This window comes from Haemaphysalis longicornis, unplaced genomic scaffold (genome assembly GCF_048455015.1).
Source record: "Haemaphysalis longicornis isolate Haplotype H1 unplaced genomic scaffold, Haemaphysalis longicornis Haplotype H1 scaffold_1, whole genome shotgun sequence".
Taxonomy (NCBI): domain Eukaryota; kingdom Metazoa; phylum Arthropoda; class Arachnida; order Ixodida; family Ixodidae; genus Haemaphysalis; species Haemaphysalis longicornis.
Genome location: NW_027526203.1, coordinates 446,234,925 through 446,256,843, shown reverse-complemented (window position 1 = coordinate 446,256,843; position 21,919 = coordinate 446,234,925). Strand labels below are relative to the sequence as shown.

Below are 21,919 nucleotides of genomic sequence, written 5' to 3'. Positions count from 1 at the left end.
TGCAACCAATGGGTGGAACGAAGTGATTCTAGCGAGGAGTTAACGATTATGAGGTTTAACGTGCCAATTCTACAGAAGCCATGAGGCGTGCCACAGTGGAGGACTCCGGATTAATTTTGATCAGCTGGGGATAACGTAACAATGTGTGGGTTCGAGCTAGTTGGTAATCCACTGTACGAAGATCAAGCACAAAAATTCAGACAGGATGAACGGGACAAAGATAAGCACTTGTCTTTGTCCCATTCGACGTCTGAATTTTCAAAGCGGCTGGGAATCGAAGGAATTAAAAACGGAAAGACGCACTTTCGAATGCGACTAAGATGGATGCCACAGCGCATGTAGAACCCGAGCGGCGAGTCGTCAAAAAAATGCTATTATCGCAACGAATCTTGGTCATTCTAGCGCTCGTCGGTGATATCAATTGCTATTATGGCTCAAATAAGTATTCCTGCGTCTGGATATTTGGCTGGCCAGAAGGAAAATTGCTTTAACAGGGCATCTGCAGGGGCTAGTTGGTGCTGACTAGCTAGAGAGGAAAGAGCATAAACTAGACTAGTAGAACAAGGACGATAAAGACTAGTTGGAGTGGAGAGCGCAAGAACGGTAAAGACTACAAAACAGGACGAAGCGCATCGTCTTGTTTTGTAGCCTTTGTCCTTGTTCTAGTTTTTCATCATTAGGGTAGGCCGCTGCCGCACATGCAATAAGAGCAGCCTTCAGAGGTGAAGGCACTGTAGGGGGTGAACAGGAGACTTCCGACGATGGCAAGCAAGCGAAACGAGCTTCGGAGGGTGCTGTCCAGGATGCTGGTCAAGTGGAGACAAATACAGCAGCAAAGTTAAGCTGTTGCGAAGGGGCAGTGCTTGAAAAGCTGGAAAAGATTCCACTGGAAAGGAAATTGCTACTTTTCCTGCCCTTTCTGGTCAGGTCCAGCTCGGGAAGGGGGGTGGGAAGGGCCAAGAAAATGACCCACAGAACAGCACCCCCTTGCCCTTGATTCAGCCTTCAGTCTTCTCATGCTGCCGCCCACTGAGTTCCCATCAGGAATGTAACAACAGATGATGGGCAGTGTTCTCAAGCTCCGCATCTCTGCCTTACCTTCTAACGGTCCCACTACTAGGTTATGGGTATCGCCATTGAGCATAGCTTTTGCGAACTGCTGCTTGGCCCAACTGCAGTCATTACGGCAAATAGTTTGCACTAGTGACTTTTTGGGCCCCAAGACTTTGGCTTTAGGCAAAACGATTACATTTTATGCAGAAATTTGCTCGGCCAGCCAACAGATGGCCATGTAGCAAGAAAACTGACCCCAAGAAAGCCATGCACCAGGCATGAAAGATTGTAGTTTTGAAGAGTACAGCTCCCAACATCATGTATGCAATTAGGAACATTGTGTTTATTAATCGAAATATAAATGCAAGGGAAAGGCTTGTTCTAAAGAATTGAAGCTTAACATTATACACAATTTCCAGGTGTAAAACCACTTGCTAGTGTATTTCTTTCCGCACAATTTAGATGTCTCAATTTGTTCTTAAACAAAGCCACAATCAGCCACTTGAAAGCCTTACCCTTATATTCAAAAAGTAACCTACGTTATGTTTGTGAATACATAGGTCAGTCTTTCGACTGCAGTGAAATGGTCTTGTTTTGTTTCTCTAGTATCAGTTTAGTGGCGCGCCAAAACCTTGCAAACAAACTAACTTTTCCAGAACTGAGACCTCTGTAGCCAAGTACACTCTTCTCAGTTGAAGGCCCCTACTGGGCATTTACTTCAGTAAACATTAACAATAGGCCATATAAACCTGCACAGTACAAAACTTCCCCTATGGCTGTACGTCCTGTACCGTGGGCACCTAGTCTGCAGCAAGGAGTGCAGATAAAATTTGCGAACACCACTGCATTTCTTTGTGAACATCTGGGATGCGTTTAACGACCATCCCCAAAAAGTTACAGCAGACACCCCGCCCTTAACATGGACCGTGAATGTAAGAATGGGACTGCGCTTTGGCCATGTAACTGCTGTAAAAATGAACAGGCATTGTTACAAGGGGTTCCACTGAAACCCTCCTGTGAGAGTGATTAAAATAGCTCGGCACACTGCACGCACTGCACACTTCTCACGTACCCTGGAAATTTCAGTCTTGGAGCCACAAATCTCAAAAAGCTTTTCTACCGGCAACGTCCTTTATTTACACTCAAAACGCTACAACTTCTTGCTTCCTAAAGCAGCTTTGGAATGCAGGCAAATATCTCATCAAGGTGATCACTGCAAACAAATTTGCTGGCAGAGCCCGTACTAAATAAATACCCCTCAAGTGTCCGAAGCTGCCGATTTCCCTACAAGAGTCCCAAGTTTTCACATTCAGCCAGGCCATCAATCACGGGCATTAGCAAACAGCAATTGCACCTTGAGTGAAAAGTTTGCAACACCATTCAAACTTTTCTAGGAGTGACAACATGATTCAACATCACCACCCACACACACAGATGGACACCAGACGCGCACACACACACAATCACGCGGTCTGGATAATTTCACAGCACAACTGTGGCCGTTACCAACTCTCTGTGGCATCATGCACAGGACAACAGGCCTGCTGAGGAAGGCGGCAAAATGCACTTCCAGCAGCGCGAGACGCAGCAGAGCAGTCGCCACAGCCGCCGCAGAGAGTAGTCATGTACGCCCCACCTTTGCTTTTCAAGCAGCAACTGCCTACTCGTCCCCCACATCATACTTAGCAGCTGGGCCTCCCCCCCCCCCACCCCCCACGATCGGGGTACCGGGGTAAAAGACGCACACACAAAAAAGGGGGGAGCAGGAAGGAGGTACGGGGGGAATGAGAAAAAAAAGAAAGAGGAGGGTGGCACGTGGCAGGATCTTCTCTTCCCGGGGGCCAGCTCGACAGTCGGAGGTGAGCCCAGTAATACTTGGCCACTCGTCACGCTGGACGCGACACCCCGAAGCCAGCTGCTTAGGACACTGGTGCATCTAATGCGGCCGACAATGAACACACGGACCCTCGGTAAGCTCTGAGCATCGGTCGGACCAAGGATGGTACTTTGTTTGCTGCTCCACACAACACACCACCCGGCGGCTGTCCCCACCAGACCAGCAACACACCAGTCACACGGAACTATCACAAAGCAAAAGGTCCCCACAGGTGTAGCAAAAGAAAGAGCTCCCCTGGCAGGGCCAGAGTCATGGCAAAACAACACAGAGGAGGAGGAGAGAGAGCCATCACACTGGCGGCCATGCTGCGCAGAATCCTCAGGGGGGCTCGCCTTCCCCGGGGGACAGGGGCGGGTGTCACTTGTTCACGTAGGTGTATGTGCGGGGCGGCAGGGGGGACGAGGCCGCCTCCGAGGGCAGGTGCAGGAAGTCCCAGATCAGGATGGTGTCGTCGTGGGACGACGACACGATCTGGAAGTCGTCGAACTGCAGCCGGAACACGCGCCCGCTGTGCTCCTGCAAGGAAGGCCCCCCCACGCTCAGACTGCAAGCCGCAATTGCGAACCCAGGCGGCTCGATTTGGAAGCGCCCTGCTGGGCGACGCAGGCACACAACGTGTGCGCACGTATATGCAGCGGAACCTCGTTCATTCAGAGCTCACCACATCAAAAGAGACGTGAATCAAGCAAAATCGCGAAATTATCTAAAGAGTGACAAATTTTAAAACTGATGAAGCCTTGTCAGTTGTCATTGTCAAGCAAGACCACCATGACAGATAACTCACAGCACCCAGTAACAAGTGAGGCTTAGTTTCAAAATTGCGTTCAACGAGATAACCTCGAACGGTTTGAGTCGGGCACAGACGAACAAGCTCACTGTAGCTGTCGGCACCGGCCACTTTCAACGTCTGATGCCTGTGCATGAATGCAAGAGCAAAACATTCCCCTTCATCACCACCTCCAAAGCAATGGTGACAGCGGTAGTGCAGGTGCTGTGCTGCTGTTCCACTTGATTTGGGCAATCAATCAAGTATTCTGACCTTCCCACAAAAAACCAGGCAGGAGAGCAGGATGGATAATTGAAAAAACAGCCTATTGTTAAATAGCAAGCAAGGCCCCGTGTCAAATATAAGTTCCGACTTTCTCCAGTTGCTAGCAGATTGAAGTCGTGTGTTCATGTGTGTTACAAGATAGGACCGATGAAACTAGGACCAATGGTGGGTTCCAACTTTTGCATAAAGCTTGATGAATCTACATATATTACCCCCGAAAGGATACCAAGGCCCTATAATGTTTTCTACCCCGGCCAAAAGAAACAAAAGCATGGAATCAGTGCTGCTTGTCCCCACTGCTGCAATCCTCTCAAGAATTTCGATGGCAGAGGCATCGGCGGCAACATTTTGCGTGCGCAGATGGCGCCAAGAGTGAAATTAGAACCTACGATAGTGGCGAGTTGTGCGAAAATGGCGTCCACTTAATGGCGCGCTCCGCGAAAGTAAACAGCTGTGGTAGCGATTTCGGCAGCTGTTGCTGCCGACTTTTGTTACCCCAGGAGGAGTGATGACTCGAACAATGTGGATTCATCAGATTTTAGTTCTGATGAAGCAAATTAGCAAGTAAATCGACAGCAATAACAAGCAAAGGTGAGCACAATTATATATAAAGCAATCGACATTACATTGCTGGAATACTTTTCATTGTGCTGCTGAGCACGAGGACGCAGGTTCGATTTCCGGCCTCGGCGGCCGCTTTTCTGTAGGCAGCGAAAAGCAAAAACGCCTGTGTGTACAAGATTTCGGTGCACGTTAAAGATCCCCAGGTGGTCAAAATTTGGAGCCCTCCACTACGGCGTGCCTCATCGTCTGCGTTGCGTCGGCGCATTAAACCCTACAATCAACCAATCAATCCTTTTCAACATTTATGAATAACAAACCTCAGAACCCCTGGCTGATCAAGGAAGAATCACTGCTGTCATCACTATTTTCACAATGTCAGGGGTGAGACAGCTGAACCACATTTGGGAGCAGTTTTAGGAGCAGCGAAACCTCGATTTTGGAGCAGAAGAACCTTGGTTTGGAGCAGAAGAACAACATTTGTTATGTCACCTTAGGAGCCTAACAAATCAAATTTTTGGCAACTCAGGGAGGAGGAGGGAAGTGCACTTTTTAATCGGTTTCGAACGTACATCACGCTGAAACAGCCTTTTAAGAAAGTTTTTATTTGCCAGAGTATCACAAGATACGAACTGCACTACATTTTTACAAACTATTTTCAAATTCTCAGGCTCTATGCATAGATAGCGTGGAGCGCCGTTGAGAATATCAAATTGAAAAACTAAGCAATTGTAAGGCATTTTTATTACCATATGAATGCCTAAATTATTTTGTAATCCCAGACTTGGCTTTACGCACAAGTGTAGAGCCACGGCAAAAGTTGCGCAAAGCGAGGTGACAGTCGTCGCACCCCACCAGCACCCCCCATTTTAATCCCCACGGTGCACATTCACTACGATCGTAATTTAGCAACGTTGGTATGTTTAGCCACCTCCCTCTTGGCATTAAATTTCACTTCAGATAGATTAACCATTATTACTAGCACGCAATAATTGCTATCGATCAATAATCACACTCGATACCGTCCCATTATCGGGTACTGCTTGAACATTTTGTGGCGATGTAGCCTGCGCCGCCACTCCTGCAGTGTCTATCGTCCCGTTTCCGCCGCTCGCAAGCTCGCTGTCAAAGGCAGCAATAACTCGGCGTTTTATAACACCGCAACGAGTCTGAAATTTCACATCAAGCACGCACCGCACCTCACAGTCAAAGCTGAAGCACGGCGAATACGCGCGCACCACGTTGTTTTTGATTCCTGTCTTTCTCGAGTCCCGCAACTTCCCGCAACAGATCAAACGACTAAATGTAAAACCCAGCTACCCCAACAACCAAAACCATGTAGAAATCGGCGAAGAGCACTCTGCCTGAAACACGAGGAACTGCTTCACCTGGCGGCACCCAGTGATGTTCCGGAGATACGCGCTCCGAAAATTGCCGTTTTCTCGTCAACTACACATAAGTATTTTTTTTACAGGACTTTTCAATAGTTTTTAATAGAAAAGCTTTAGAACATAACTTTAAGGGGCACTGACACAAAATTTTGAAGGCGAGATAACTTCGGAGATAGATTGGCGGGAACACATACATCATCTGCAAAATATCAGCGGCGAATACAGCCTAGAACATATTTAAAATCAATTTTAAAGTGTGCGAAACGCAACCGAGCAGCCAGCAGAGGACCACGCGCAATCGACATCCCGCAGATATTTTGTAAATAAACAACATCCAAACACGTCACGAGTTTGTGTTTGCCGTTTCGCCGCTACAATCGGAGGGCGGAGCATCTGCTCTCGAGAACGAACGACCCGATCGTTGGTGCCGGAGGCGCCGTGATTTCGTCAGCTCATCGGGCAGCTGGCCGCGACGAAAGTTCTACAGCGATTCCAGGCACTCTGTTTCTATGACTTTTTATTACCATTGGATGCGAAAATGCGCCGGAGGCACGAAAAGCCCACTGAGCTAGCCGCACGGTCGCTGTGCAGGCGGCGGCCACGGCCGCGAAGTGGCCCAGGGAGGCGCAGGTAGCTCGAGTGATAGCTTGTTACCGCTGCACGAAATTGTCCCCAAGTCCCGACCATGGTGGCTTACATGAGAAAGGAGTTAATGATGTGATGGCGGGTTGCATTAAAAATTGTCATCTGCACCGCTTACGAGAGCGGCACTCGAATATCCGCCGCAGTGCTTAGCCGAACACATCTGTAGGCGGACCTGTAGGCAGACCGGCCGGCTGCTCCCAGCGCGCGTCTTGCCACCCACCGTCTCGAGCGTCGCGCGTCATTTTTTAGCCACGGTAGCATTTGCACTCGCAGCACCAGCGTCACATCCACGGTCGCTTTTTAATTAAAGGGACACTGAAGTGATATGTAAACATTGCGGGATTACTAGCGCAAATTGTAGTCCGGAGTCCTCAGGCCATGTTTCGACCACTGTAGGCGCGTTTACGCGATTTTATTTAGTAGAAAAACTAATTCGAAAACGCTGTCCTCCTCTCTTTACGCTCGCCCATTTTCTGTGGCGTTTTCGTGTGACGTCAGGAGGGGATGAGCTGGCAATTGGCTGCGCCACGGCTGCGCTACTGCTCGGCTCCCCGGCCGACAGAGTCAGTCGGCCCAGCGTCTCGTCCGCCGGCCGCCGGCGGGTCGTCGCAATCAAGGAGGTTAAAAAAAAAATTGCTTGGTCGCAATTCGTTCGCTTAGTTGAAACGAAGCCAGGACACGTTTGTGAATGGAAGAATGTGCCTTTCTTTACTTGGTTTGTTTGTACACTGTATCTAGCTCCAAGTCAAGGTCGCTTCACACAAGCGCTGCACATGCGACGCTTCGCTGACTGGTACGCCAGTAGGAAAATATAAGGCCTCTTGAAGGCGGGAGAAGAGTCAGCGAAGTCAAAAGGGGTACTAAGGAAATAAAATCAACTGATATTTTTACCGTACAGCGTAAAACTAGGGCGCGGGAAGCACTTCTTTGCGCTGGGCGAACAAGCACAGCGGTCAGCAGCACGACTACGCATCTGCGAACGCTTTTCCGTCTACGAAATGCAATTGCTAGACGTGAGCTACTGTGGAAACTCGGGCGACGCTTACTGCACGATCGCAGTACAACAAATAGTCGCCTAAGCGGCTTGAAATGCCAAAACTAAATAGAAGTGTAAACCGGTTGTACAATATATACCGTATATTAGCAAGGCCTTCGCGTCCCGCTCCGTGGCCTAGCGGTCTGGGGCGTTACGAAATCACCGCTAATGTTTTGCGAGTCACGAGTTCGAATCCCCGCGGGTACGTGCTTTTTTTTTTTTTTTTTTGTAAGTTAACTTTTTTGTTTTCCGCCGATGTTTCCTATATTGAGTTCACCTTTTTTGGGGCCGCAACGTTCATGGCTACACGAATATGGGGGAAAAGCGCATTACATTTGGGCGTCTGCGGGTACGCGGAGGACGTTCATGCACTGCGTAGATCTCGGCTAGTGAATGCTACGACTACAAGCCGTCCTGGGAGGCTTATCTTGTGCATTTTACAGCCGACAACATGACAAGCGCGGTACGATGATTACTGAGATATTGAGAATGCCCATCCAACAAAGCCATTGGTTATGTTTTACAGAACCGAAACCGAAACCGAAACTTGTGTGATTGCTAACCTTGGGCATCGTCCAATCACGGCGCCCCTCCTCTCAACGTCACAGCCTTAGTTGGTGCGGCCGCCGCAAACTGCGCATGGTAGTTTTTCTTCTTTTGCGCTTTGTAAAATAATTACCGATTTGTCAACCGGATAAACGATGAAAAGTGTGCTAATTTGAGCCAGTCTACGCAGTGCAAGCAAAAACGGAAGCTTGACAAATTCACTTCAGTGTCCCTTTAAGCGCCTCACGAGATCAGTACGTGGGAGCATTCGCAGAAACTGCCGTCGATGTGGATTCGACAGTGCTACGGCGGCTCTGCTCTGCGATATCCGGATACTCCGACGGTCACGTGGTCAGCTTTGTTCACACAAAATCCACAAAATCCATCGTTTCGCGGCACTCGCTGAAACCGAAACTGCGACTGGCCGCATTGAAAATGCCTCTAATTAAACAACCGTCGCACGCTGAAGCAAATGAGGTTTCTACAGGTTATAAGTAGGTCACTAGCTACTTATCGCAACAAAAAAAAAACAAGATGCAAAATTTTTGTGTCAGTGCCCCTCATTGTGACTTACGAAAAAGTTCTCAAGGACGATTTTATGCGGGTATTTTTATTGAATGATCAACTAAACCCTTACGAACAGCATCACCTTGAGGGTGCTGGAAAATTATGCCATCAGTAAGCATTCCCCCCCCCCCCCCTGAAACTGACGGGAGCGTTAAAATCCTTGGGTCTCGGACTGTTTCGGCACAGTTTGGCACAATTTTTGCAATTTTCAAGCTTTCGGAGCAGCCTGGCGCAGGAGAACAAATTTGTATCAAAACTGCGCAATATGCACAGCTGTCTCACCCCCTCAATGTCGTTGGAAGCACAGAAAATAAGTTCCGGCACCAATTCGTAGCCAAGCTGCACATCCTGCTTTTTGTGTTCGACAAATGCTCATTATATCGGATAAATTACTTCAAATAGAGGAATACTCTACCAGAGGTTGGTTCAATGAACACAAACTGCACATGCACTGGTCATTAAAAGTGATCGCACTTTTGTTGCACAGTGCTTGTAATCCTGAAAGGGGCCATGCAGACAAAACACAAGTTTGCTTCATTCAAATGATTGCCTCGTTAAAATAATACTGACACCACTTTTAATGTAAACTTCACTTAAATAAAGCTATATAATTAGGAAAAAAAGGAAATGGCCTTGCGACTCACTAGTTCATTTCCCACACTAGAACCTATGACGTAATATGCATAGCTGTGCATAAGGTCGGCCAAAGCAAACGCAAGTTAGGCAGGGCTTATAAGCTTGCAGAACGAGCTATTTTCACTTAAATGTAATGCATAGTCATTTTACAGCAGTAAGAATGGTAAGGTAAACAATGGAAGTTGCGAAAGTACATGTCAACAGACATACCAGTGCATACTGTATACTGTGTCAGACAAATACCGTGTCAACCTCAACACGCCCGACAGCTGTGTTGAGCAGTGTCATCCCGCATAGAGCTGTTTGTTTCTAACTTCCATTGTTTACCCTACCATTCTTACTGCTATTAAAATATGCATTGCTTATAAGCCCTGCGTAACTTGTGTTTGCTTTTGCCGGCCTCAGCAAATCACTCAGCTGCCCATAATAAGTCATAGGTTCTAGTGCGGGAAATGAGCTAGTGGGTCACATGACCGTTCTTTTTCCAATTGCATAGCTTGCTTGAGTGAAGTTTGCATTAAGTGTGTCAGTATTATTCTAACGAGGCAATCTTTCGAATGAACCAAACTTGCATTTTGCCTTCATGGCCCTTTTAGCAGTGAGACACTCCAAGCCTCCCCTTCCACTGTAGCCGTTTCTTGAAGCTGCGATTACATTACGCCCCATGCGTAACGAGGCACCAGACCTTTTCGCAAAACTCAATTAACGGTGCTAAATGCATGGCTTGAATAGTACAACATGGTTCGACAGTGCAGGGCTGCAAAATTATTAGCAAAGCCCCTGAAAGCTTCGTGTCCAATTCTGATGCATCAACAAAGTTGCCTGTGTAGAGCTGTTGCGCCACTGTTTCACGAACTGCGGCGGACCACAGAGGTGTGTTAGAAAAAAGTAATCACAGTCTGCCTTGAATACGGGATTAGTAACTGTACATTTATAGATTAAACTTAAAGGAGCCATGAAGAAAAAAATACAACTTCGTTTAATTTGAAAGAACTAGGATTCATTATCTCACTCAGCTCCATTATAGACACAAAAGACGTTTTTTTAATGAAAAAAAAAAAAAGCAAGGAGTATTTAAAAACTTTCAAATTTTGCGCCACAGTGACATGTTATGAGCAAGAATGACGTCATACGGGCCAACAATAAAACATAATTTTCAGTGCGTTAACTGCACGTTAGCATTCAAGTGATGCGGTCAAATGGAACTAGAGGCCCCATTACAGACGTCCAGTCGTGTCGTCGCGACAGGTCAGTTAGGCGGCCGCCAATCGCGCAAACGAGGTTCCGTGACGTCATAGAAAAGTTGCGGGAAATTGGCTAGGGGGTCGCGACTGCTTCACACGTTTTCTTTAATATCTCCGTTATTTGTTCGAAGATTGCGATGATATTGGTATCATTGTTATCGGGACTAAGCAGTGTTTCTCATAAACCCAACTTGTATTTTGTCTTCATGGCTCCTTTAATGGCCCATATTCACGTCCCGTGAGTAACATCTGACTAGCGGCCGACTATCATACGTCACAAAGTATGACATTTGACTAGTGTTGGTCATATTCAGATGTGATTACAGTTTAGTAACGGTGACTAACATGTGACTAGGAAAATTTTAGTCATGCTCAGGCTTGTTTTGGCAGCAGCTAAATAAGGCTGCCATTTGGGAGTACAACGGGGCTAGCAAGGTCAGCCAATTTTAAAGCGAATATCTGCACCAACACGTGCATGACGTGCTCTGCGAATGTCTCAATCAACCTCAATCTTCAAACGACAATACATACGAACGCCTCTGCGGGCTAAAGAAACCATGACTAAAATACACTTCAAGGACAAAGCGCTGCAGCAAGCAATAGAGCACCCTCGACACATCACGCGCTGTCCAGATCAGTACGCTTATTTTGACGTGCAAACGATAAACCAACCTAGGAAATCTGATATCGTGCACAGTGTCCCGTTACGTTGGGCCCAGGTACCGTCATAAGTGCAGTTTTCAAACAACTGGTGAATTCAAAATGTCTACACCGTTACAGTAAGGGGAACAGCGGCCTTACAACCCACATGCTAATAAAGATTGAGAAAACCAACGCAAGTTTTTCTTTCTCCTGTTTCTCGGGGGAAATAATAAGTTTAGTCAGTCCCTAGTTAGTACCTGTTAGTAGTACTTGTTAGTACCTAGTTAGTAACCTGTATGTCTTGACACGGACAAGGAAAACATCACAATATTGACTAAAATACATGCTATGTAATAAAACTCCCATCCAAACTATTCGGCTTAAATTTACCGTATAAACCGGATTATAGGTCGACCCGGTATATAGGTAGACCCCCTACCTTGAGGTGGGAAAAGTTGACAAAAAAATAATTTAGCACAGAAGCGCACTCACAATGTCTATATTTATTTTCGACGCCCGTCTGTCACTGCCACTCACTATGCCTGCCGAAGTCACTCGTCCGAGCTCTCAGAGTCGTCCGAAGATGACTGCTTCGCACTGTCATCTTCCATGCCATCAGGCGTGTTGCTGATGGAGCACTTCCTGAACGCTCGTGTAACCATGTCGTCGGGCAGCGACTGCCCAGAGAAGGACACCCAGCTTGACACGGTCGCAACCGGCCCGTATAGGTCTTTTTGTTGTTGCCGGCTATCCACTCGTTGTACAGTTCGCGGAGCCAGTCCGCGCATGGCCTCCGGAGCGATCGTGAGCGAAGTTCCAGGACGAAGTCCGCCACTTTGTTCTCCAACTCGGGGTGCACCGCTTGACGTCCACAGAACGATCGGTTTCGGGGGTTGCACGCGCACAGCTTAGCTTTCTGGCTCCGCTAGTACCGCACACTTTTCTCTGAAACGCCTAACTGGCGTTACGCCACCATATTCCCATTCTGCTCGGTGACTCAATCGCCGTCAGCTTAAACGCCGCGGTGAACTGGCGTCGACTGCCGCCACTCATCTCGGAACAGAGACGTACAGAAATGTACGCACGCACGCGTAATAGACGAGTAAAAGACGAAAACCTAGAGAAAAGCGAAATCAAATAAAGGCCTGATAGAGCGAGAGAGCAGTCCGACACGAATGACGATTGGCGACGGACTACGCTTGCACATTGTTGCCAGACAACTTTTACATTCTGCCAATGACCGCTATATAAGACGAGGGGTGACTTTTGTGCGGATTTTTTTTGAAAAAAAAAAAAACTCGACCTATATTCCGGTTTATACAGTAATCAGCCAAAAACTTTACCCTTTGATGCCCAGTGTTGCTCAGGAGCAACAAGTCAAACAATTATTTTTTTATCTCGCACTTTGTGGCTTTTTCGACATTTAACACCATCTATCGGCAGACAAAGGATCTCGGACCTCCAAAAATTAAATAATTGAGGGCAGCACGCACTTCTGCGCGCTAAAAAAATATTGTTTACACATGCCAACTCGCATCGAGCCCGGTTGGCTCAATGGGCTAGTGACAGGTAACCGAAATAATGGTGATCAAGACAGCTCTCTTGTTCGGCAGCCAGTGCCCAGTGTTTCCCAGTGCCCGGTGCGTCCTCGTGTCCGTCCTAATGAACCAAATTTTTTTTTACTTCATATTTGTGATGTTGGAAGTCCTTTTAGATGCTAAAAAACTTAAGCTGAAGCAAAATAATTAAAGTTTTAGCATCAAAGGGTTGAAATCGTCCATCAGACCAAACCAATGTAGCGAGCCACATCGCCAAAAAGGATGGCAAGGGCAACCAAAATTATTTTCCAGTGTGTACAGGACCCACCCATCTAGCGAAGCACCCCCGCAAAGGCTCACACAACCACCGGCGACCAACGCTCACCACAAGAGTGCGCAGGCAGAGTGTGCCTGCAGGGGCCCGAGGATCCAGGGCCGCAGCAAGGTCCCAGACTTTGATCTTGCCGTCATAGGCACCTGACACGATGCGTTTGGTGTCGAAGCGAATGCAACGCACCAGCTCCTCGTGGCCTTCGAGCACCCGCAGGCAGGCACCACACTCGATGTCCCAGAGCCTGCGACGGGCCCCCCACCTCCATAAGCCCTCCACACGTGCAACAGATGGGGGGAAGCGAGATACGGTGGCCTCCACTCACCGGATCGTGTTGTCAGAGCTACCAGAGACCACCAGGCGATCCCGGTACTGCAGGCAGGCAATGCCACGCTTGTGGCCGTTGAGGGTGCGCACAAACTCACAGTTGGGGGTGCCCCACACTTTGATCGTGCGATCGCCCGAGGCAGACACCACATAGCGCTCGTCGAAGTCCACCACGTTCACTGCGGCGCGGTGTCCCACGAGCACCCGCCGCAGGTTTATCTCACGTGGGGCAACCATGTCCCACACAGCAATGGAGCGGTCCTGCAAAAAGTGTGCCCGCTGCTTTATACAATGCACATGGCAACACAATTCAGCTCACAAATCATAACTGTGCAGCAGCCCTACTTCCATTTTTCCGTTATGCAACTTGGAAAACTGCCAGGTTCAAGAAATGTTGACTTCACTCACATTTGCACACGCCCCCAAATGAGGCACAAAAATTATGAAACCATCACTGACCCATACTTGGCCACGTATTTGCTACAGCAAGGAAGTTCACTGATTGCCTCATTAGAATAACACTGACACCACTTTTATGGAAACTTCACACAGATAATCTATATGAAGAAAACAGAATAGGCATGCGACAACCTATCCACTTTTCAGCACTGAACTTATTCATAATGCTGCAATTGGCTGAGGCCGACAAAATCCAATGAGCTATTTGAACTTAAATTTAGTGCACATCATTTTTATAGCAGTAAGAATGGTGGGGTAAACAACAGAAGTTACGAACGAACACCATACAAGCGCAGTGCATGCTGCACACACTGTGCCAGCCATAGCTGCACAGCAGTTCGGCGCTTTGGGGTTGTCTCACACGACACTGGCCGATTGGCATAAGAGACTGTCTTACGTGCCCCAGTTTGTCGAGCATACCCAATGTTTCATGAAACGATTACTATCAACCGTAACAAAAACAAGCCAGGTGCAAATCCTGTCAAAAACAAAGCGAATGCAGACAGCAGTCCTAAGCTACCGGTATCGTAGCGTTATCTAGGAGAATGGACGGTAAACAAGACAACAACAGACAATCTGACATTCGTTGCAGCTTTAGCCAACACACTAATATTCATTTTTGGGACCTGCCCTGAATACCTTATCGCTGACACCCCGAAATACACAATGCAGTGGGAGAATTTGGCTAAAGCATCATTAGCTGGTGGACAAGCGCACGGGAGAACTATAAACACCAAATCTTTCAAATAAGACAAACTTTTATTTCGTCTTTATGGCCGCTTTAACATTTTTTTTTACACAATAAGAAGACTAACCATTTAGGCATATATGAACATGGTATACCTTTGAGCACGTGACCATCATGCCATTGTTGAAGCGCAGATGGAGGACAGCCTCGCAGTGGTGGATCAGAGTGTTCACCATTTCGCCGGATTTCACATCCCAGACACTGCACAACAGTTAATCAAAAGTGCCGACTGAATCACCCGCTGCTTAACAGCCACACACATGCAATGCCCACAGCCCTAACTTCAAAAAATGAAATCAAGAGAAACCTATGCAGAAGATCTTTATTAAAGTGGTGCCAAATTGGGCCAGTTAGTACATACTCTTTGGAGGAAAGAATCTTTCTGGGATAATTTTTTTGATGCATACACACTGCAACTCTTGATTTTCATCATAAATTAAAAAGAAAAGAAAAAAGCTGTGGCCATTAATGAGGTCTAAAACATACTTGGAGGGAAACAGCTACTTAAAACCGCAAATTTCCACTGACACCAACCCCAAAGGACAGTGAATTGGTACAATCTTTGTGTACAGAGAAAAGCGATCCATACCTTTTTTGTATAGCATTCACAAAAGCGGAGTGGAGCAGGGAACAAAACATACCGATGCAACTGTAACATAGCCAAGAATGCCTCATGCCCTTTTGTGAAAAAGGTTCACCCCATTGCACGTTAGCTTTCTACGCAGCAGCGAGGTTGCTTGGTACCATGATGCAAAATTTGAAAATAAAGTTTAGGAATGGAACTTGGCTCTCGGCGAAGGCACCACCACAACTATGATGTCTTGCAGGGGAGGAATTCTGAGTTGTACCCAATTCGCGTCCAACTGTGACCGTTGCATCTGCGATGACCAATGACGTGCACAAAAACCGAGGCATCACATCACATCTGCCATTTGCTTTCAGCCAATCGAACTCCTTCAACATGGACAAAACAGCAATCTGACCCTGGAGAGCTTAAAAACTCGTAGGTGCCAACTGCAGTAATCTATTGCATGCCAAAGCTACATGTGTGCACACGAACCGGAGGATTAATGGTGACCTTAGGCTTTTCATTTCCCTCAGAAGCTGCCAACCTTGAACATGGCTCAGTCACAGAAAGAATTACTATTAACTAGCTACTGCCCAACGAAATTCCAGGTTCCAAGCCATGGGTTTACACCCCTTAACTTCCTATTAGAGATACTGCTACGTAACACTACGAAACTTAAATTGAAGAGATTCAAGCATCAGTAACTACAAAAGCCGCTTTATTTTCAGTCACCACGACACATCCTGAATAAAGAATGCACTTTCAAAATTCGTCTTATTGTTATCGCACCTCCTTGGTGAAGTTGGTGAATGCTCTTTACGTGAGGGTGCCGTTTCCCTCTCCAGCAATAATGAGAACACTTGTCAAGCTGCACACACTGTTTAATTTCAACAGGGCTGCATATTGTGACAAAGACGTCTGACCTATGATGGAAGGCTTCAACAACCAAAAGGCTGCCAATGAAAGTAGCAGCCTCTTCAGAGGCCCATTTTTTCCCCTTCCTGGCATTCTTTCAGTCAACATACCCGTCAAGGAAAATATTGGTTCTGTACTGCACAACCATTACTTCCTCCTAAAGTTCTTCCTAAGCATGGGAGAGTAGATACTTTTTCATTTCTTGCAGCCTTAATGCGAGGGAAATAAAAAAAAAAAGGGGGGGGGGGGGTGAGTTCTGTGATACGCAGTAAAGACAACAAAACAATTTGGACTCCCAAGAAATACAGAGGCAGTGAACAGCATTTATCTTGAGTTACGAGCCTTCCAGCGTCGACCAATGCAGGCGAAACGAATAAATTGAGTATTTAAATTTTGAGAATTTCCGTATTATTCCATGGATGACACTTAGCTCAGGTAAGGTGGACAGCTAGGCCGGTTAGCAATCCCTTTCATAAGCACCATTAGAACCGACAGAAGGGCTGCAGGCATAAAGAAGTTACAAGACGCATGATATACTTTGAACTGCTGTACTCGAAAAACGCCTTCTGCATAATCATCCTTGCCCACTGCACATCTTTCAATAGCTACGATATCAATGAAGCCCACAAAAACTGATAACAGGTTACATTGTACTAATCTGCTGGTACAATAATCAGTGTTATATAAGCTTCAGTGTTATGCTCACCGAGGGATGCTTTGCCATGTGATGATCCTGGAAACTCGCACTGGAAGCTAAAATCTCCCCCTCCCCAAGATCAATATGTCGCAGAAAGCTTGGCGTGTCTATCTGCACAGGTGACTGAAATGCGAAGTACTTGTGCTGTGACCAGTGCATTAAGGTGAGACACTGGTCTTAAAATGAACTTTTTAATTATTTGGTCTATGATAATGAAAATCACTGTGCATGCGTGCTTTGTCTTCCTCATAAGTGGCATAATTATTTCTTGAGTTAAAAACAATACGAGAGCCAAATTTTTAAAAAATGGTATGGATGTGTAGCTTAAGATCTGCCATGCATGCTGATGCTATTTAATCCCATTAAAGATAGTTGATTGGATAAAATTAGCCTAATTATGCCAAGTACAGTTTTCAGAAAACTTAATGAGCTGATATTACCCATATTTGGGGAACATTTAGCCAATTAAAATAGGATCAACATACAGTTCATTTCATCCTGAATTCAACAATATAACATTAATTAAAATCCTTCGAAAAAAAAAACCTGAAAACCTCTAAGGCTAGGCACATTTGCAAAAAAACATAAGCTGAGAAAATCACAGTTGAAGTGTTACTACAATTGACAGTTATCTGTTGAGCATGCGAGAAAAACAAACGCTTTACAATGTAGCTCACTTTTTTCTCAACATGAGCATACCAGATTTTCTGAAATCTGAAATCCTCTGTATACAGATGTTGGCAGCGCGCCGTCACTTTGGCGAACAGGGCTCAAGTGCCGATCGCGCACCACAGTAGTAAAAGTTATTTTGTTGTTACTGCTTCATTTGTTGCAATCAAATCGGCTCCAGGGCGATTTGCATTGCGCGAAATGAGTTGCAATGGGGTGATAATGGAATGCACCACACTGTTCTGCGACGTGCATGCGCTGCCTAGGTGGGATAACCACATTTATTTTATCTACTCTTATACCACGTCACCACTGCACGTTGTGCACAGTGCGAACATTTATCATTCTCAAATCACTCATCTATATGGTAACTTGCCGACGGGGAAGTGCGCGCCAGGATGCGGCCCGACCCGCCGCTGCATCGCTTTTAAGGAATACACTTTCCGTGCGCTGTCGGCAAGTGGCATCCTCCACTTATCATTTTTCTTTCTATTTGCTGCTCATGTACACGCACCTCAGTGCACCCTCCGGTGTAATCGTGCCGGTAATGCTATCAAATCTGCAGCCCGTGGATACGCTAATCTAAGCCTACCCCCGCTTCGGTGCGGTTCTCGCAGTAAGTTGCCGCCAGACACGCAGAACCAGGCGCTTTCTAATATGGCTCGTTCTTCCTTTCTGTTATCGATACACATTTAATTATTACGCCGTGCGGGGCTTCTGCTGGTCCTCGCACGAACGAGTACATGAGCCGTCGCACTGTGATGAGTGCCGACCAGATGACCCACGACGCCCAGCCATTTAGATTGCGCACTGTGGTCACGTGCAGTCAGTAGCCAATTGGTTGATTGATTGATTGCAGGGTTTAACGCGCCTATGCAGCGCAGGCGATGAGGCGCGCCGTAGTGGAGGGCTCCGGATTAATTTTGACCACCTGGGGAACGTGCGCCGAAATCTCGTACACACGGGCGTTTTTGCTTTTCGCCTCCATCAGAAAAGCGGCCGCCGCGACCGGGAATCGAACCCGCGACCTCGTGCTCAGCAGCGCAACACCTTAGCCACTGAGCCACCGAGCCACCGCGGCGGGTAGTAGCCAATTGGGTGGTGCGCTTTTCTATCCCGGTGTTACTTGCAACTAACGGACAAAAGGAAGCGTTTCTGGTGGGGAATAAAACGAAAAGACACTCTTTTGAATGAGACCAAGATGGACGCCGTAGCACATACAGAACCTGAGCTGCGAGTCGTCTATAAAATGCTATTCAGGTGGAATCTTGGCCGATTTTAATGGTCATCGGTGCTATAAATTGACATGGCTCAAATACGTACTAATTGGTCTGGATATTTGGCTGACCAGCATAAAAATAGCTCTATATTCCAAGAATGGCGATCTTGAAAAATTGATATTTTGGCCAAATTTTGGAAAAGATTCTAAGCCCTGCAACTCCCCAGAAGTTCCTGTATTCTATCGTTAATCTAGCTTCCAGTTTGCAAGACCTAACCACGCAGGACGGGGATTCCATAAATGACCTGTGATTTGCAGCTTGAATAGCCTGCCTTGTGCCACCCTTATTCTGCCTGCTTTACAAGGTGCAGAAACAAAAGGCATTTGCACCGTGCAGAAAATGCTGCATTAACACCACAGCGACGACAGAAACTTCCTTGATGCTGCACTGTTTATTAGGGCATCACTTCCACTTCTCTCCTTTTGTCAGCGTTTGCAACGTTCTGGTACTGGCTTTATCTTCGAGGCTCTTTGCAACTGCCATTGCAATCAGGCTCAATCTAACTATCTTTTACTACATGGTCAACTTCTTGTGCAATATAGGATTTCTTGCTTGTGGATGCACATTATATTAAATCCTGCAACAAGAGTGAGCTACCAAAGGTAAGCCGCAACCCGAACTCCAATACACCCGTGTCCTTGTAGGCCAGACTGGTGCTATTAATAAATACTGGAGTCACGGTTGCTGCTTTTCTTTATGTATTACCCAAGTGAAAGAACTGCATCCCTAGCGTGGTAATAAAAGCAGTTCCTAGGGGCCTTAGAAGAGGAAAAACCAGCACCAAAAGGTTGAAACCTCTAACAAAGAAGAAAAGTAAACAATGCACACACACATAAACGCATCGTGTAGCAGCATAAAGAAAGTTGCTGGTCGCCAAACATGGACTCCATGTCTCCTGCACCGTGCAAACTGTTCAACCTTTGTGCCGGTGTGCCAGAAGGCCAGCAAACTAAGTGTGGCTGCAACACTACCGTGTTCCCTTCCTGTATAGTATGGTTTATATTGGACATACCAGAAGGTGCATAAATGATAGAATGCAGGAACACAATACACACAGGTTCCACTTCCCTCAAGTGCAGACGCCATCGCAAAATCTGAGGACTACCACATACAGCTATGAGAACTCTGCATCATCAGCCATCAGCCTCACAAAATGACTCCTGGTCGGTACAATCTGCTGCTGTCAGTCTTTTGTAGATAGTGGGCTTGAGCAATGCCCCCTGTATAACGCCACCTGTTGCGCCAGCCGATAATAGCAAAACAGCCCCTTCCCTGTTACTCTCTCCTACCCTTTCTTCCCCGCCTGGGTAGTGTCCGCCGGGCAGCACCACTCCGCGAAAACTACACCAAACGATTTACAAGGTTTGTCTAGGTGTCGCAAGGTGGTCATATTACGACCCGCCACAATTAGGGCCCCCAGGGTGCTTAGTTTGCCTGCTCATCCGTGGTGTGAGACATGCTTCAGGTGTCCTCGAATTTGTGCACTACTAGTGCATAAATCTGAAATCCCTGGCAAGCCAGTGCAGAGTACATGAATTTTTTTTTCTCACGACATGATATGCACCGACTAGTCCCCTTAGTCGCCACCCCGCTTAGATTCCCAAGCACTTCTCAGTTCTTCAGTGTGAAGATGCACGAGGACTACCGTCTTACCGGACGGTAGAATCACTGGACCCAGAGATGATAACTTTGTCGTCATACTGCAGGCAGAGCACAGAGCCGGTGTGACCAGTCAGCACCTGCAAGCAAACGGGGAAGGGAAGAAAGTCAGTTGGGGGAAAAATCCTGGGCCATCTCCACTAACATGAAACATGGGGAGGGTGAAGCATGTAGTGCGTGTTTTCAAAGATTGTCTCTCTCTCTTGCCACACGGTGCGTGCTGATTGGGCGCCAGAGAAGCGCCAGTGGGAGGAGCAATCCCGCGCTTGCCGAGGCAGTGGCGCCCTATCTTGTGTTGAACCAGATTTAAGCAATTTGCATGCCCCATTTTCCCAATTCGGGGTAGTGGCAGGGGTCAACACGAGCGCAGTGCAATGCCTGCTCCTTGCCCTGGGGGTCGTCCTCGACGATCAATGAGGCCCCAGGTAAGTATGCCTTTTCTTGCTTTGACCAACCACCCGACCCGATCAGGCCTAGCGTTGAGAGCCGGTGGGTACTTAAGTGTAACACAAATTATAATCCATCTACAAACAGCTTCTGCTTGACAATTGCTGAAGCGGACAGAGACCGTTCCGCAAATCTTTAAATCGTGTGTTCATTTTGAACCACTTACCCATTACAGTAAAATCTCGACGATACGAATCTTGCGGGACCGCAAAAAATATTCGTCATCTGAAGTTCGTATGAACCAACACAGACCAAAAAAAATTGAGCACTAAAAAAAGCTTTGGTTTATTTCTTTTTTTACTTTCGCGTGAAGAAATCCGTGACTTTTTTCGCTTTTTTTTAACCTCCATGTCACCAAGCAGTCCTGTCTGGCCTTTCGTCTCCTCACTTGCGGTGCCCAAGCTCACTACAGGAGCGTTTTTGCACGCGATTCGTGCGCGTCGGCATTGCGCGCGCGGTATTTTCACGCCCGTGTCAATGCTTTCGCGCCTGTGCCTCGGTCAGACGCACGTGGCAGTGGGAGGAGCCTGATGACTTGCGCCAGTTGGAAGGCGTGCGCCTCACGGCGGCAGTTTCAAAGCGCTCGAGACAGTCGGCTGGCTTCGCCGGAGATGTTTAGGCTTAGCACCCCAGCAGATATTTCATGGGCACTTTCACTAGTGGTGCGGATGATGCTTTACAGCACTGTTTTCGCCCAAATTAGCTCATTTACTGCACAAGAAACTTCGTATGTGCTTTGAGCGACATTTTAAAGAGCGGTTAGAAGCGGTTGCTCGAGTGCCTTGCACCACTGCGCGACCGGTCGTGGCCAGCAGCGCCCTGCGCAGCGTGCAGGTGGTCTCGTGGCGGCGTCAGCGCGCCTGTAGAGTGTGCGGCGCCTTTTCGTGAACAGAAAACAGCCCCGCTGTTCCTGGAGAAAGAGCGACAAAGAGGGGAGAGAGAGCACCCGTACGTCGCCGTCGCTTGCTCACTTGGCAGTCGGGCACCTCACCAGCTCGTTCGTATCATCCAC

General features: G+C 47.3%; 1 protein-coding gene across 3 annotated transcripts in view; it reads right to left on the bottom strand.

Annotated features, from left to right (window-relative positions):
* Positions 1-2,165: 2,165 nt before the first annotated feature.
* Positions 2,166-21,919, bottom strand: part of Slmb (beta-transducin repeat containing E3 ubiquitin protein ligase slmb) — a 34,457-nt gene continuing 14,703 nt past the window's right edge. For all 3 annotated transcript variants that reach the window (XM_077687608.1, XM_077687607.1, XM_077687609.1), the window contains 5 exons: positions 20,455-20,540; positions 14,768-14,873; positions 13,464-13,726; positions 13,193-13,382; positions 2,166-3,466 (listed from right to left, as the gene is read on the bottom strand). In XM_077687608.1, the coding sequence (XP_077543734.1) occupies positions 3,308-3,466; positions 13,193-13,382; positions 13,464-13,726; positions 14,768-14,873; positions 20,455-20,540 (804 nt within the window). In that variant the 3' untranslated portion in view covers positions 2,166-3,307. The remainder of the gene's footprint in view (positions 3,467-13,192; positions 13,383-13,463; positions 13,727-14,767; positions 14,874-20,454; positions 20,541-21,919) is intronic.